This window comes from Eucalyptus grandis, chromosome 8 (genome assembly GCF_016545825.1).
Source record: "Eucalyptus grandis isolate ANBG69807.140 chromosome 8, ASM1654582v1, whole genome shotgun sequence".
In the NCBI taxonomy this organism is placed as follows: domain Eukaryota; kingdom Viridiplantae; phylum Streptophyta; class Magnoliopsida; order Myrtales; family Myrtaceae; genus Eucalyptus; species Eucalyptus grandis.
Window position 1 is genome coordinate 37185138 of NC_052619.1, and position 12951 is coordinate 37198088.

The 12951-nt window shown below is 35.6% G+C and overlaps 1 protein-coding gene across 1 annotated transcript; it reads right to left on the reverse strand.

Moving 5' to 3' along the window:
• Nucleotides 1-878: 878 nt before the first annotated feature.
• On the reverse strand, nt 879-7571 carry LOC120287208 (protein NO VEIN-LIKE-like). Its single transcript, XM_039299928.1, has 5 exons — nt 7100-7571; nt 5949-6289; nt 3953-4367; nt 1166-1271; nt 879-979 (listed from the first exon to the last, which is right to left on the reverse strand). The coding sequence occupies exons 1-5, from the start codon at nt 7523-7525 to the stop codon at nt 879-881; spliced, it is 1389 nt and encodes a 462-aa protein (XP_039155862.1). The 5' UTR covers nt 7526-7571.
• Between the last annotated feature and the right edge of the window lie 5380 nt (nt 7572-12951).

The following is a 12951-nucleotide window of genomic DNA, read 5'->3' on the forward strand; positions in this document are numbered from 1 at the left end:
TTATTGTTTAACAATACCATAGGGGTTTGAGAATAAGAATGACATTTCTTTCCCACGAAAGCTATATTGGAGGTCAAAGCTCCATCCAAAGTCCCTGTTTTTGCTTCAGCCGAGTGCAAAAGCAAAGCTCATACAATATGTTAACAGGTATAATGTCAGACTACCTCAAACTGCTAAAGCATGTCAATGTTGCTTTTGCAGGAAAAGCTGTGGATCATCTTCTGCTTTGTTGTCAAGAAACAATAGACATTGGATCCAACTTCATATCATTGTCTATAATTTCTCACGATATGCCACAATCTGTCAAAAGGTTCCACGAGCGCTAGAAGTGGCGCCAAGGAAATAAAAAGAAAAGAGATGTGGAGGTCTCATCCAAAATGCATAAGGCGGAATATCAAATCTTTTGAGGAACTAGAACTGCAGTTCTCTAAGCTAAAACCTACCATTAATAAGGATCAGAGAGAGCTGTGATGTTTCTCCTTCCTTCCGTTTTCTAATTCCCCTTTAGTGTTCCTGTTGCACTTGTAACTGGCATACATCGGCCAGCTACTTCCTGAATACTTGAATGTAACAGGATTTACCCCAAAAAAAAAAAAATCCCATTATATAACACAAAAGAAAATTTGATGGATTGTGAACTGAAGGTATAGAGTTTGAAGATTTCTCTATCAGCAACTCCAAGAAACTAACAAAGTTCCTCCAGAAGAGAACAACTTACTATTCCTTCATGTCAAAGGAAGATTCTATAACCATACCACAAGTTTTTTCAATTAAAAGGGTACTTTTAGGTAGACCAACTTGCTACAACTAGTTTTTCGAATTTTAGCAGCAGTTAAGAGTAGGTTTCTTGGTTCAAAACAATGGAAGCAGCTAAACATCTAGATGTTCAGACAAGGCACAGCCTCTCTGATTCTGTCCTCATCCTTCTTTCCCCACATAGTTTCACGTCCCACTTCCATTGGCTCCTCTACAAGCTTAACTTTGCAGATAAAAACAAACTAAGAAGCAGAAACAGGTAGCACATAGCAGTCAAGTGGTAAAATAAAAATAGGTAATATGTTTCAGGAGAAAGTGAGATTCTGCCTTTACGGTCAATTTGAAACTGAACTTCGAAAGGTAAGAGATATACTGTCTATAGGAAAATGGAAAATCATGGTCAACTTACAGCAACATTCAACAACCCAACCAAAGGGATATGCAGCAAGCATGGTGCCCATCTTGCGTCGCCTTTTCTGGTTGGGTACATACATGTTTAGCATTTTCTCCATGACCTAAAAAGATGTAGAACTTGTTTCAGAAGCTGTGCATGCTGAATTCCAACTAACCACCTTATCCACTGCCTTAAGACACTTTCTGACATTATATACCCAGTCAAAAATCTTTGTACATCTGTACTTTTTGCATTTTGTATGGTCAGCCATGATGGTGAAAGCTTGAAGTTACTAATGCAGGAAAGACTGCGTATCAACCTCTTCCCATTTTCTATAGCTGATATTAGTTTTATGAAAGAGTTTAAAGCATAAAATCAACCACTGACTAGATCTAGGTGGTGATAGGCCAAAGATATGCATATAAACGTCTAACTCAAAATTCTGAAAGAACATATTTGGATTTGAAGTGCCAAGTATCCTATAGTATTTTGAGATTTTATGGGACCACTACCAACTGTTTTAAAAGCTTAAGCTATTAGACTAATGCGTTATTTATTATTTAAATATTCTGACACTCCCTCTCACTTAGGTTGGTCTTTTACCTAGTACTGGGTGTGGAAATTTAATTGAGGAGGCAAATGAGGGCTCGAAATATTTGAGCTCAAGACCTCCAGCTTTGAGACCATTGCCAATTGTTCTAGAAGCTTAAGCTATTAGATGAAGATGTGGTTTATGATTTAAATATTCTAACACTCTTGGTCTTTTACCTAGTAATAAGCATGAAAATTTAAATTGGGAGGAAAATGGGGCCTGAAAAGATTAGAACTCGGGACCTCCAGCTATAATACAATGTAAGATTTTGTGGGATCACTACTAAGTACTCTAAAAATTTAAGCTATTAGATTAAGGCGTAGTTAATTATTTAAACATTCTAACAAGTATGAATGCCAAGACACTCATATTGCATTAATATGACTAAATCATATACAAAGCATTCAGACACGGTATTGTCTATTATATCACAAGTCTATGTGTTAGTTCGTTTGGTTGCACTAATAGTGCCCTATTACTGCCAAAGCTATTACAATCAAAGCCATAACAGCTATTCCATGAGTGCCCAGCTTTGTTTTCTCTCACTTTACTTGTATTGTATTATTAAAAATTTATTTACACAACTACTCTAAGTACATTATCATCATAATAGCACTATTGATGATTATAGTGATTCTAATTGTCATTTTAATGAAGGAATCTAGTATGTACAAATATGGTTGCTACTCTACTAATGACTAAAAAATTAAGATATAAATAATGTCTATGAGCATGTTATATGAATATAAAGTTAAGTATCTTATAACTAGTGTCGTCAAAATTGTACGATTCACAATTCAAATTGTATAATTTGATTAGATTCACATACTAAACAATTTGATTTGTAGCTACGAATCAAAATGCAGCATTAGAATGACAAACGAAACTTGCATTCGATTCAATCTGCATGACTTGATACAATGAATTTGTGATTTTTGGGCGCCATATGTTTTGGCATCGTGCTTTATATTATAGTCATTAGAATCGTCCCGCTCTCGATTCATTGTACGATTCGATCTAATTAGAGGCCCTAGTGATGCATTTCTACCAGGTAAATCACCGATCACCTGAATTGTAAGCGAGGAGATGGGATTTACTAACAACTCTACAATCCAACACATATAAGTTGATTTTGTTTTTTTTATATATTTACCTATCAAAATGATGTAACTTTTTCACATTTTTCAATATATGTTGAATGTTGGTAGTTAAAGAATTATTGAAAAAATAAACTTTGCACTTTATAATGAATCTAGGTAGCAATTGAAATTATATCTTCTTATACATAGGGATCATCACCTGCACTCAAAATAAGATTTCTTTTTCCGTAATTCTAACCCAAAATTCTATATCTTACAATATTTTTTGATTCACGATAACTATGCTGTATGCAAATTCAATATTGTGAATGTTTGCATATCACGATTTTATTGGCAAATGTATCATTTGAATTTCTTAGATCGGTCATTTGGGTTCATTTGAAACAATCGCATGATATTTCTTCAATATTATATGTCTGTGTCTTGTTACATTTTTTATATATTTTTTGGCAACTAATAGGCAGCCTTCAGTGAGATATCCTTCTTTTAAAGTTACTCTATAGGTACTTGCTGAATCTTACGATTCACAGTTCAATTCAATTCACGATTCAGAAAATGAGCTTTACTATTCACGATTTTAATCTTGATTCAAGAACATTGCTTATAACAGATAATGTTATAATACATACATAACTTCACTAATTAGAATAATAGTTAATTACTTCATTAAATTTATGTATGATTATAGAAGACTTCATAAGTTACTCTGAAAGCATGCATGATATAACACGTAAACGTTATCTCTATCCATTTACTACTATTGTGTCAAACTAAGCAAAATGATAACTACCACAGTAGTATTATGTTCTAGCCTAGCTAATAAGGCAACCGAAAATATACATAGTTTCAACTATAACCAGACATAAAATAGACAAAAGAACCTACTTGTAACCCAATGGTATTGGCAGTCAAGGGATTATCAATGTAAAATAGTAGAGTGATTGTATGAATTCAACCCAAAAAATTCATAGTGGAAGCACTTAAATATTACTATTGTTCATTTCAAGAGATACTCAATAGTCGAACACCGAAAATCTAGGGATGGATTGTAGATGGAAACTCGTTATTTAATCGCATCAGTCATGTCAGGAACGAAAACCATGAACTTACCACGGGAAGAGAACATGCTCGACACTCATCCTTCCATTTTTTCATGAAAATTCTCATAGAACTAGGCTCCAGAACCAGTTTAACACCTTTCTTTTTCCTACCCTTTTTTGTGAAATTGGTTCCATCCATCAGAATTATGTCCCGCTCTTCCGTGTCTCTTTTAAGCCATTCTGCATGAGTGAAATTTTCGCTCTCAATCATCTGCGAACTCATAGATGCATCAAGTAGCATGTACTGGCCTGATTTTCCATCTCCATTCCAATTATAATCTTCATTTAACAAGTCATCACTGAATTCCTCATCTGAACTTAAATAAGCAAAACTTAAGTCCTTGCTGATAGAATCTTCCTTCAAATATGTCCTCAAGCATGTCACTTCCGATCTCTTTGCACGTAAGATAAAGGATATATGACACCTACATATATAAAGGGAAAAAAGAAATAATAATGAAGCTTTCATTCATAAACCACAAGTCAGTAAACGTAACAAATATAATATAGTTATCCCAGTTGATACACCAGATAAAAATGTCCACGGAATGCATTACACCCAAATGCATTGTAACCACACAATTGTCATCATCGAGAAAGGTTAACTACTCATGGTTGAACTCTCATATGATTTACTATCTGATCATAATACAATGAGCTATTTGTCACCGATCCCTCATGTCGACTTACCATCTAATCTGATATAATTCAAGGAGCCATGACCTAACGTGTCATCTGTACATAGGAATCTCTAGACAACAGGTAAGATAAAAAAAAAAAAAAAAAAAAAAAAAAAAAAATGTCGAACGCATTTGGCGTATTGAGAGGGTACAAGAATGACTAACCACTCCCAATTAGAATAACATGTGAAGCAGACAGATTCCTCATACCTTGAAGTCTCTGTGCAGTCCTCACTTACTCTATACTCCACTAGCACAATTGCAACCCAACCCCCCCCAAAAAAAAAAAAAAAAAAAAAAAAAAAAAAGAAAAGAAAAGAAGAAAAACGTTGCCCAGAGCTGACAATTAAAGCATTCAAAAAGACGGTTGCAAGCAGCAGAGTAGAGTAAGACAGAGATCACCCCCATTATCTCTACTCCCTGCCCAGCATTGTTGTTCCCCAACTCAAAACCATCTTGTTCCAGCCAGCATGCCCCACCATGCTTTCCATGCATCAGTTGTGTATTGCTTTGACAAACAGGACATACACTCAAGGATGCATAGACCATCCATTAGGACGCATCAACTTGAACTCCAAAAGGCAAACTAGCATTCGCATCTCTAATAAACAAAAAAGATCTGTTTTCTACAGTGCGCCTCAAACAAGCAAGTGGAGTTGTTTGTCTGTTCTCAAAACTGCAACTTCACCCTGAGTTTGTTTTATATCCATTTCTTGTTCATCCCATTTTCTAATGGTTCACTAATCCTAATGATAAAAGGTTAGTATGTTTGCCAAATGGAACACCCTCAACTAGACAGGTTCAACTATACAAAGGTTCACCGTATAAGGAACCTGCTCACTTTGCAATCATCAAGTTTAACTGCTCATCCTATAAGAATTGAGGACACAAAATCAGGAGTGCATAATAGAGGGAGATTTTTAAGTAGTGAACCAAGATAGGAAAATTTCCTCTTTGAAAAAGGCTGTTTGCATGTGCTAATTTTGAAAAGTAGCTATCAAGAGCAACTAAATACTGAAATAATACAATTATCCTAATATGTGCTGTTGCTCTGAAGAATTCAATCCTTAAAATCTAGTGTCAACTTTGTCAAGCAAGTCAATTAGAACCTGGGAAACATCAGTTAAGTTACATTCTCAGTGCTTTAATAATTTGTGCAATCACTAATCTTTGTGTCCAAAAATCTAAATAAACTAAAAAAGAAAATTATCGGCAACTATGCATCTAAAGGACATAGGATGAAATCAGCTTTCCTATTATTTTTTTCATTGTCCCCTGTAATTTTGTTATCAGTTAAAACAAATTAAAAAAAAAAAAAGGACACACCCCAAGCTTTGAATTCGTATTCCAAGCTTTTCCACTTGTGAGACTGATTTCTTTTTGGCTATAAAGCTGAGGAGGTCCCCAATCTCAACGCCTTCTCTACTCCTGCGTTCAGATAAAAATTTACCAAGGTACCATACAATCTGCCCACTTGTTATCTTGAACACTTCAGTCACATCGCTGTTCAGGGAAAAGTATTGAGTAACAAGGGGATGTCGCAAAAATGGGCCCAGTGCAAGCCCTTCAAATCGTTCAATGCCCTCATTTTCACAGATTGCTCTTTCCAGATCATACAATGAGGTGATTCTCCGGGTTTCGACAAAGCAATGGATAAATGAATTTATCTGAAAAATGTTAAACAAATAAGTGAGTCAAAAAGGAAGAAAGTCTTTTCACAGGTGTATAATTTAAAAGATAAACCTGAGACATGTTTGGGTTGGGCAACAGATCTGCTTAAAAACCCTTCCAAACATAGATTGAACTTTATTTGTAACTTATACTAGGTAGAAGCATATAGAAACCCTTTCCAGGTGTTAACTTCTTCAACTTTTCTACCATTTGTATGATCATTTATCTATGACTTTGTGGTTATGTCATTAATCCCACATTCTATTAAGTGAAAACCACAAGTAGGTTGCAGATATATGTTAAGCAATCATGGCAAAAGCAAAGGAAAGAAGACGACCATAAATCCTTGTAGACTATTCGAGTATCATATTTAGGAAATACTTGCTTGAGGAAGAATGATAATGCACGGGGAAGCAAACTACCTTAATCCAATGGGTATCTCAATCAAATAAATAAAAGATTTAGGGATTATGTTTCGTGCATTTGATGGAGTACATTGGCACATTAAGCGCAATTATTAGGAAATAAAAGAAAAGCAAAGGCCTTTACCCCAAAAAAAAAAAAAGAAAAAAAGAAAAGAAAAGCAAAGGCAGAAGACAAAAAAAGTACAAAAAGAAGAAGAAAAAACAGCATGCTCATGGCCCCCACTAACCATCACAGTATCCTGACCTTAGAGGAAGACCTTGACGAAGAAGTTTACTTAGAACAGGGATTTTTTCATCAGCCATCACTCATTCCACACAGTTTCAAGCAGTCTCAAAAACAGAGAGGAAATAAAACTTTAACAACGATCAAAGAACTCTTACCCTTCCCTCAACAACCATTAAGCTCTGGAGAGATGGCACTTGCTGCATGCTGAATCCTAAGGAGCTCCACGACTCGACCTGCAGAGCCAACACCGCGGCCTGCGAGACCTTCCAGGATGAGATGCTCAATCCGGCGGCGAGGAGATCCTGCCGAGCCTTCGCGACGGCCCAGTCGATCATCTCCAGCCGCTCTATGTTGCTCGGGAAAAACTGTTGCTGATGCTGGTGAGGATGATGGAAAGGAGGATGATGATGATGATGATCCTGTGGTGTCATGAGAAGAGTCGGAGGAGTCCAGGCTCCAGCGTGAGGATAGTAAGGATACGGGTGTTGCGGCAGTGGAGGCGGGGGCCCAGCGCCGCGTCCGCCGCCTCTCCCGCCGCCGCGGCTGGGAGGGCGATGGCGTATTGGCGGTGACCGGTCCATCTTCTTCGTCGGAAGCAGCACGGAAAAGCACTGCGAAGCGCCACAGAGAGAGAGAGAGTGTGTGTGTGTGTACGTGAAAGCTAGTCGACTGCGTTGACTCGGAGGTCAATTTTAATGAAGAGAAAACCGAAAAGGCGGGGTTAGCTTCTTTGTTAAGTTAAAGCCTAATCTTTGTACTAATTGCTAAAACAGCACCAAGCTTTCGGATTCTTTCCTACTTTCCCCACCCATACTTTTTTTTTCAATTAAACCCCTATTGCTGTGTTTAGGAAATGGAGAAAAATGGGGCGAAGGGGGAGTTTTGATGGAAAATGGAAAAACTTTTCATGTCTTTAGAGACAAAATGGAGTGAAAATTCGAAATTTTGTTGCATTTTCCTTCCAAATTTTCCTTACTCCTCCCCCCACAAACATAGGATAAATATCTATTGCGTTCCTATATATATCATCCACTATCCATCCATGATATTTTCGTTAGGGAATGTGGTAGGCTGGTAAATTGGAGCTCTCTAGAGAGATTAGGCCGTTCAGAGATATTCATGTTATCATTGAGGCAACAAATATGAACAAAAAAACCTTCGAGTGCGATTGCCTTGGTTATCCCATGATCTTTTATCTTCCACGAAATCCCACGGAACACTCGAAAAAACTTCTTTTATTTGTTCTCAAATGATTGATAGAAACTAAAATTTAGGACTGACAACATTGGAATGACACAAGGTAAAACAGGAATTACAGAGAGAATATTCAAATATGACGCAATAGGATACGTGTAATTTATATGTTAACACGAATGGACGTCTAGCAATTTAAAGCCGTAGACTAGAGATTCCTATACAGGCATCGCCTTCAACCCCTAGTATCAACCCTAGGTTCGAGCAAACTATTGGATCAAGATAGGATCATGAACATAAATATCATAACAGAGTTGCTCTTCCCACCAACTAATATAGATAAACCTAAGTCAATTGACAGCCAAAAGATCCAAATAGTGATAGGAAAATCGACTAATTAGGTGCTCGCGTGTAGGGACTGGTCAAACAATAACATGAGGTCTAAGGTTCATAAGTTAGTTACGCGTAGGATGGATTAGAATCCCATAACACCCTTTCGATACCGCAAGCATGTTTTTGGATAAGCATTCATCAATTGATTTCCTAAACGTGTAGATGTTTTTATTTGAAAATCTTGAAATATTTGCAAAACACTTTGTCAAAGTGGTTATTGATCAACAAGAACGTTTTCTCGTGTGTAGTGGCATGCCTCCGTTTTCGTGTGAAAGTGTGCATGAAACTATTTATTGAAATGCAAATTTCAATCATGACGTACAAGAATGATATGACATGGCAATAATCATATATAGCTAGCCATGACAAATCAAATGGAAAATAGGATGATAAAATGACATGACATGACAACGAATGCAAGGCATGGTGGCTAGATGACATGACACAGCAATAATTATATATAGCATAACATGACAAATCACATGCAAGCATAACAACGAGATGATAACATGGCAATAATCATATGCAACATAACATAGTAAATCAAATGGAAAAAAATAAAAAATGACATGACATGGTAATAGTCTCAAGTAGCATGACATGATAAATCAAATACAAAAGATAACGATCATGCAAATGGCAATAATCACACGTAGTATGACATGACTATTTGTGTGTAAGTGTGTATGAAACTATTAATTGAAATGCAAACTTCAATCATAACGTACAAGAATGATATAAGATAGCAATAACCACTTACAACTAGCCATGACAAATCAAATGGAAAATGATGATGAAATGACATGATATGATAATAATCAATGCACCAGGACATGGCAACAAATGCAAGACATGATGACAAGATGACATGACATGGCATGGCAATAATAATATAGAGCATGACATGACAAATCACACAAGACATAACAAGAAGTTGTCGCCATGGCAATGACCACATGCAACATAGTAAATCAAATGGAAAAAAATAATGATGAAATGACATGATATGACAATAATTACATGCAACATGATATGACAAATAAGACGTACAAACAAGTGATGATGCAAATGGCAATAATAACACGTAACATGACATGACAATCAAATGCAAAACAGAACGACGAGATGATTCGTCATAACAATAACTACATGCAACATGATAAGACAAATCAAATGTAAGACATAATGACAAGAAGACAAGGCACGGCAATAATCATATGCAGCATGACATGGCAAATTAGATGCAAAACATGACAATGAAATGACATGACATGAAATTACAATACTCATGTATAACTAACTTGACAAATCAAATGTAAAGCATAATAATGAATTGACATGACATGACAATAACAATATCAACATAGTATGATGAATTGGATATAAGGTAAAATAATGAGATGACATGATATGGCAATAATTATATACAACATGACATGGCCATTCAGATACAAAATATAACGATGAAATGACATGATATGACAATAATTAAATATAACAAAACATGACAAATCAGATGCAAAACATAACAACGGCATGATATGATAATAATTACGTGTAGTATATTTGGCAAATCAAAACATAACAAAAATCACATGCAACATGACATAACAAATTATATGCAACACAAAAAGTTGGAATGGCATGACATGACAATTATCACATGTGGCATGACATGGCAAATTAGATCCAAAACATAAGGAAGAGATGACATAACATGGCGGTAATTGCATATAGAATGACATGGCAAATTAGATGCAAGACATAACAATAAAATGACATGATATGACAATAATTACATTCACTATGACATGCCAATCAAATGCAGGACATAACAATGGCATGATACAGCAATAATCACATATAGCACAGCATAGCAAATCGGATGCAAAATATGACAACGATGTGAAATGTAAACCACACTGTGTAAGGAGTCATTTATTCTATTTGCGGCTTCACTCAAACATGGTGACGTTTATGTAGAGACACATCATTTCTTTTCAGTTACGTCAAAACAATTTTTTTTTTTAAAATCATTTTTCAAGTCAAAGTCATGAAATCAGTGCCAGTGGTTGCATGCTTTTGGCCTCTGTTGATGCGTTCGAATTGCGATGGCTATTTTTCTTTTTCTTTTTTAACCTTCAACTGCATTATCAAGCCTATTTCACACTCGGACCCAATTCCTTTGGTACATAACCTGTATCGTTATTCGCGGATAAAGAGGTGTTCTAATGTCATGCTTCCTCCAAGCTTGACCAAGTAAAGGTGATCAAAGGAAGTGAGAAGGAAGTGCGAGAAGCAAAGTGGCATTTCAATACAACTTTCTTTTGTTGGCCTGCCTCTCTATTTAGCTTTCCCATCTCACAAGCAAGTTTATTCAATTTGGTAAGAAGATTTACTATATCATGTAAAGAGTAGTGCTAGGCCTTAACATCGTTTGTTCTGTCCTTTGTGCGTGACTCGGAGCAGGTGGATTAACTACGGGCGCGTTTGGTAACATTTTTGTTCAAAAATTGTTCCAGGGAACAAAATTAGAAAAAACTATTTACATTCGAATATTTTTGAACAAAAGAACGCGTTTAAATCGCAGACAAAATTTTTATTTATGGAATAGAAAAACAGAAACACGTTTGGTAGCTGCACATAATTTTTGTTCATTAGAATAGAAAAAGAACAGAAACACGTTGTAAAAAATTTATGTTCCAAATTTTTTTGAAGTGCTTTTTTTTTTTTTTATTTATAATAAAGTGTAATCTTGGTATTGAATTCTCATTCTCATGAAATGCTCATCAATTTAATTTTTTCATGATGAGAAGACAAACATTCTGAATGTGATCATATGTGCATACTTGGTAGAAAATTTAGTAAGTAAAGTTTGTACCAAATTTTCTCAAGTGCTTTTTTTTTTTTAATAAACTGTAAACTTGGTATTGAATTCTCATTCTCATGAAATGCTCATCAATTTAATTTTCATCATGGTGAGTGAAGAAAAACATTTTGAACATGGTCATATGTGCATACTTGAGAGAAAATTTTATAAGTAAAGTTTGTACAATAAGAACTAGCAAAAAGAATAGTATCTTATAGATCTCAACATAGACCCTTTCATACATGACATCACCATAAAAAAGAAAAGAAAAAGAGAAGCTTTCTCACGGCATCAAAAGCCAATGAACTGTATTTGTTGCCTTATTCCTCCTTCATACTTATTGACACAACACATGAATGAGAAGCCAACAGCTACAGCAAGTTCACAAGAAGACGTCGACATGAGAACAAAGGGGGAGCAATTATCAGAGCTGGATTACATATTGCCAGACTTACTTTTAGAGAGAAGAAAAGAGCAACCTCCACCCTTTTTTTCTAACCCCGACCTATAAAAATACCACACTTTTGACAGACACCAGAGGATGCTCGAAAGTTCAATCTAATGTTTTGATTTCAACTCCTAATATATCCTTGACCATCACAAAGAAGCCTACAAATCAAATCCCTTGCTTCAGGTGACAATCTGGCGTCCTCTTGAAATTTTAAATGATTTTTCCAATGTACAATCTGCAAAAAAGCAAAAAAGAAACATCATTGAAAAAGCTAAAACAGATGGAACAATCTTGGGAAAAGAAGCTCACTCAAATTGGCAAAATAGATGGATAGAATTAATTAATTGCTAAGAAAAAATCAGGAAAAGAAAGGAAGGGGAGCAAAATTGCTCCTCTACTTCACTCTCTCTCTCTCTCTGAGAGAGAAAGAACTGACAGACTCATTCTCTCAACCTCAGCATCTTCACAAAGTGTCCCTCTTCCTAATGCGGTGGACCAAATTCCATAGACTAAATTCTATTATTGTAACATAATCATCGATCGTCTCAGTACATGAGGACATGAAGAGAGATTGCTGTGTAACACAGTCAAGGAAACATATCTCTTTAGACAGTTCATGGGCTAATGCAACTGAAACAGTTGAAATTGATCCAAAGGGAAAGATGGATTTACATTCTGAAGAAAAGATAGACTTTGCATTGGGGAGATTAATATAGTACTTACTACACATCATTAAACATTTCAAAATGTCCATGTATCGGCATTTTGATTACTTGTAACCGAAAACATAAATCACATCCTACATCTACAAGACCCTAAAACCAACAATAGGGACAACTCATGAAAAACTACATCTGGAAAATTAGAGGGGGAAAATAAAAAGTTTAATTGATTGTTATAAAAAAGTAAGAGGACGAATGATATAAGCCATTCCTCAGCTTCCATAATGCTTCTCCCTTCACATCATCATTCAATTATCATATGTCACAAATGCAATGACAATGGATGGAACTACCTGAGGATGAAAGCAGCAATTTTCAAAAACGTAAAACAGAGTGTATAAGCAAAAACTAGCAAATGCATTGACAAAATTGTGTCTA

Bases quoted from the DNA above. Each gene is read 5' to 3' on its own strand.
- LOC120287208 (XM_039299928.1), bottom strand. From the start codon at position 7,525: ATGGACCGGTCACCGCCAATACGCCATCGCCCTCCCAGCCGCGGCGGC. The intron at 1,272-3,952 runs GTAAGTTCATGG...ACATCTTTTTAG, and splicing joins GAGCATGTTCTCTTCCCGTG to GTCATGGAGAAAATGCTAAA. The intron at 980-1,165 runs GTAAGTTGACCA...TTATCTGCAAAG, and splicing joins TTGGGTTGTTGAATGTTGCT to TTAAGCTTGTAGAGGAGCCA.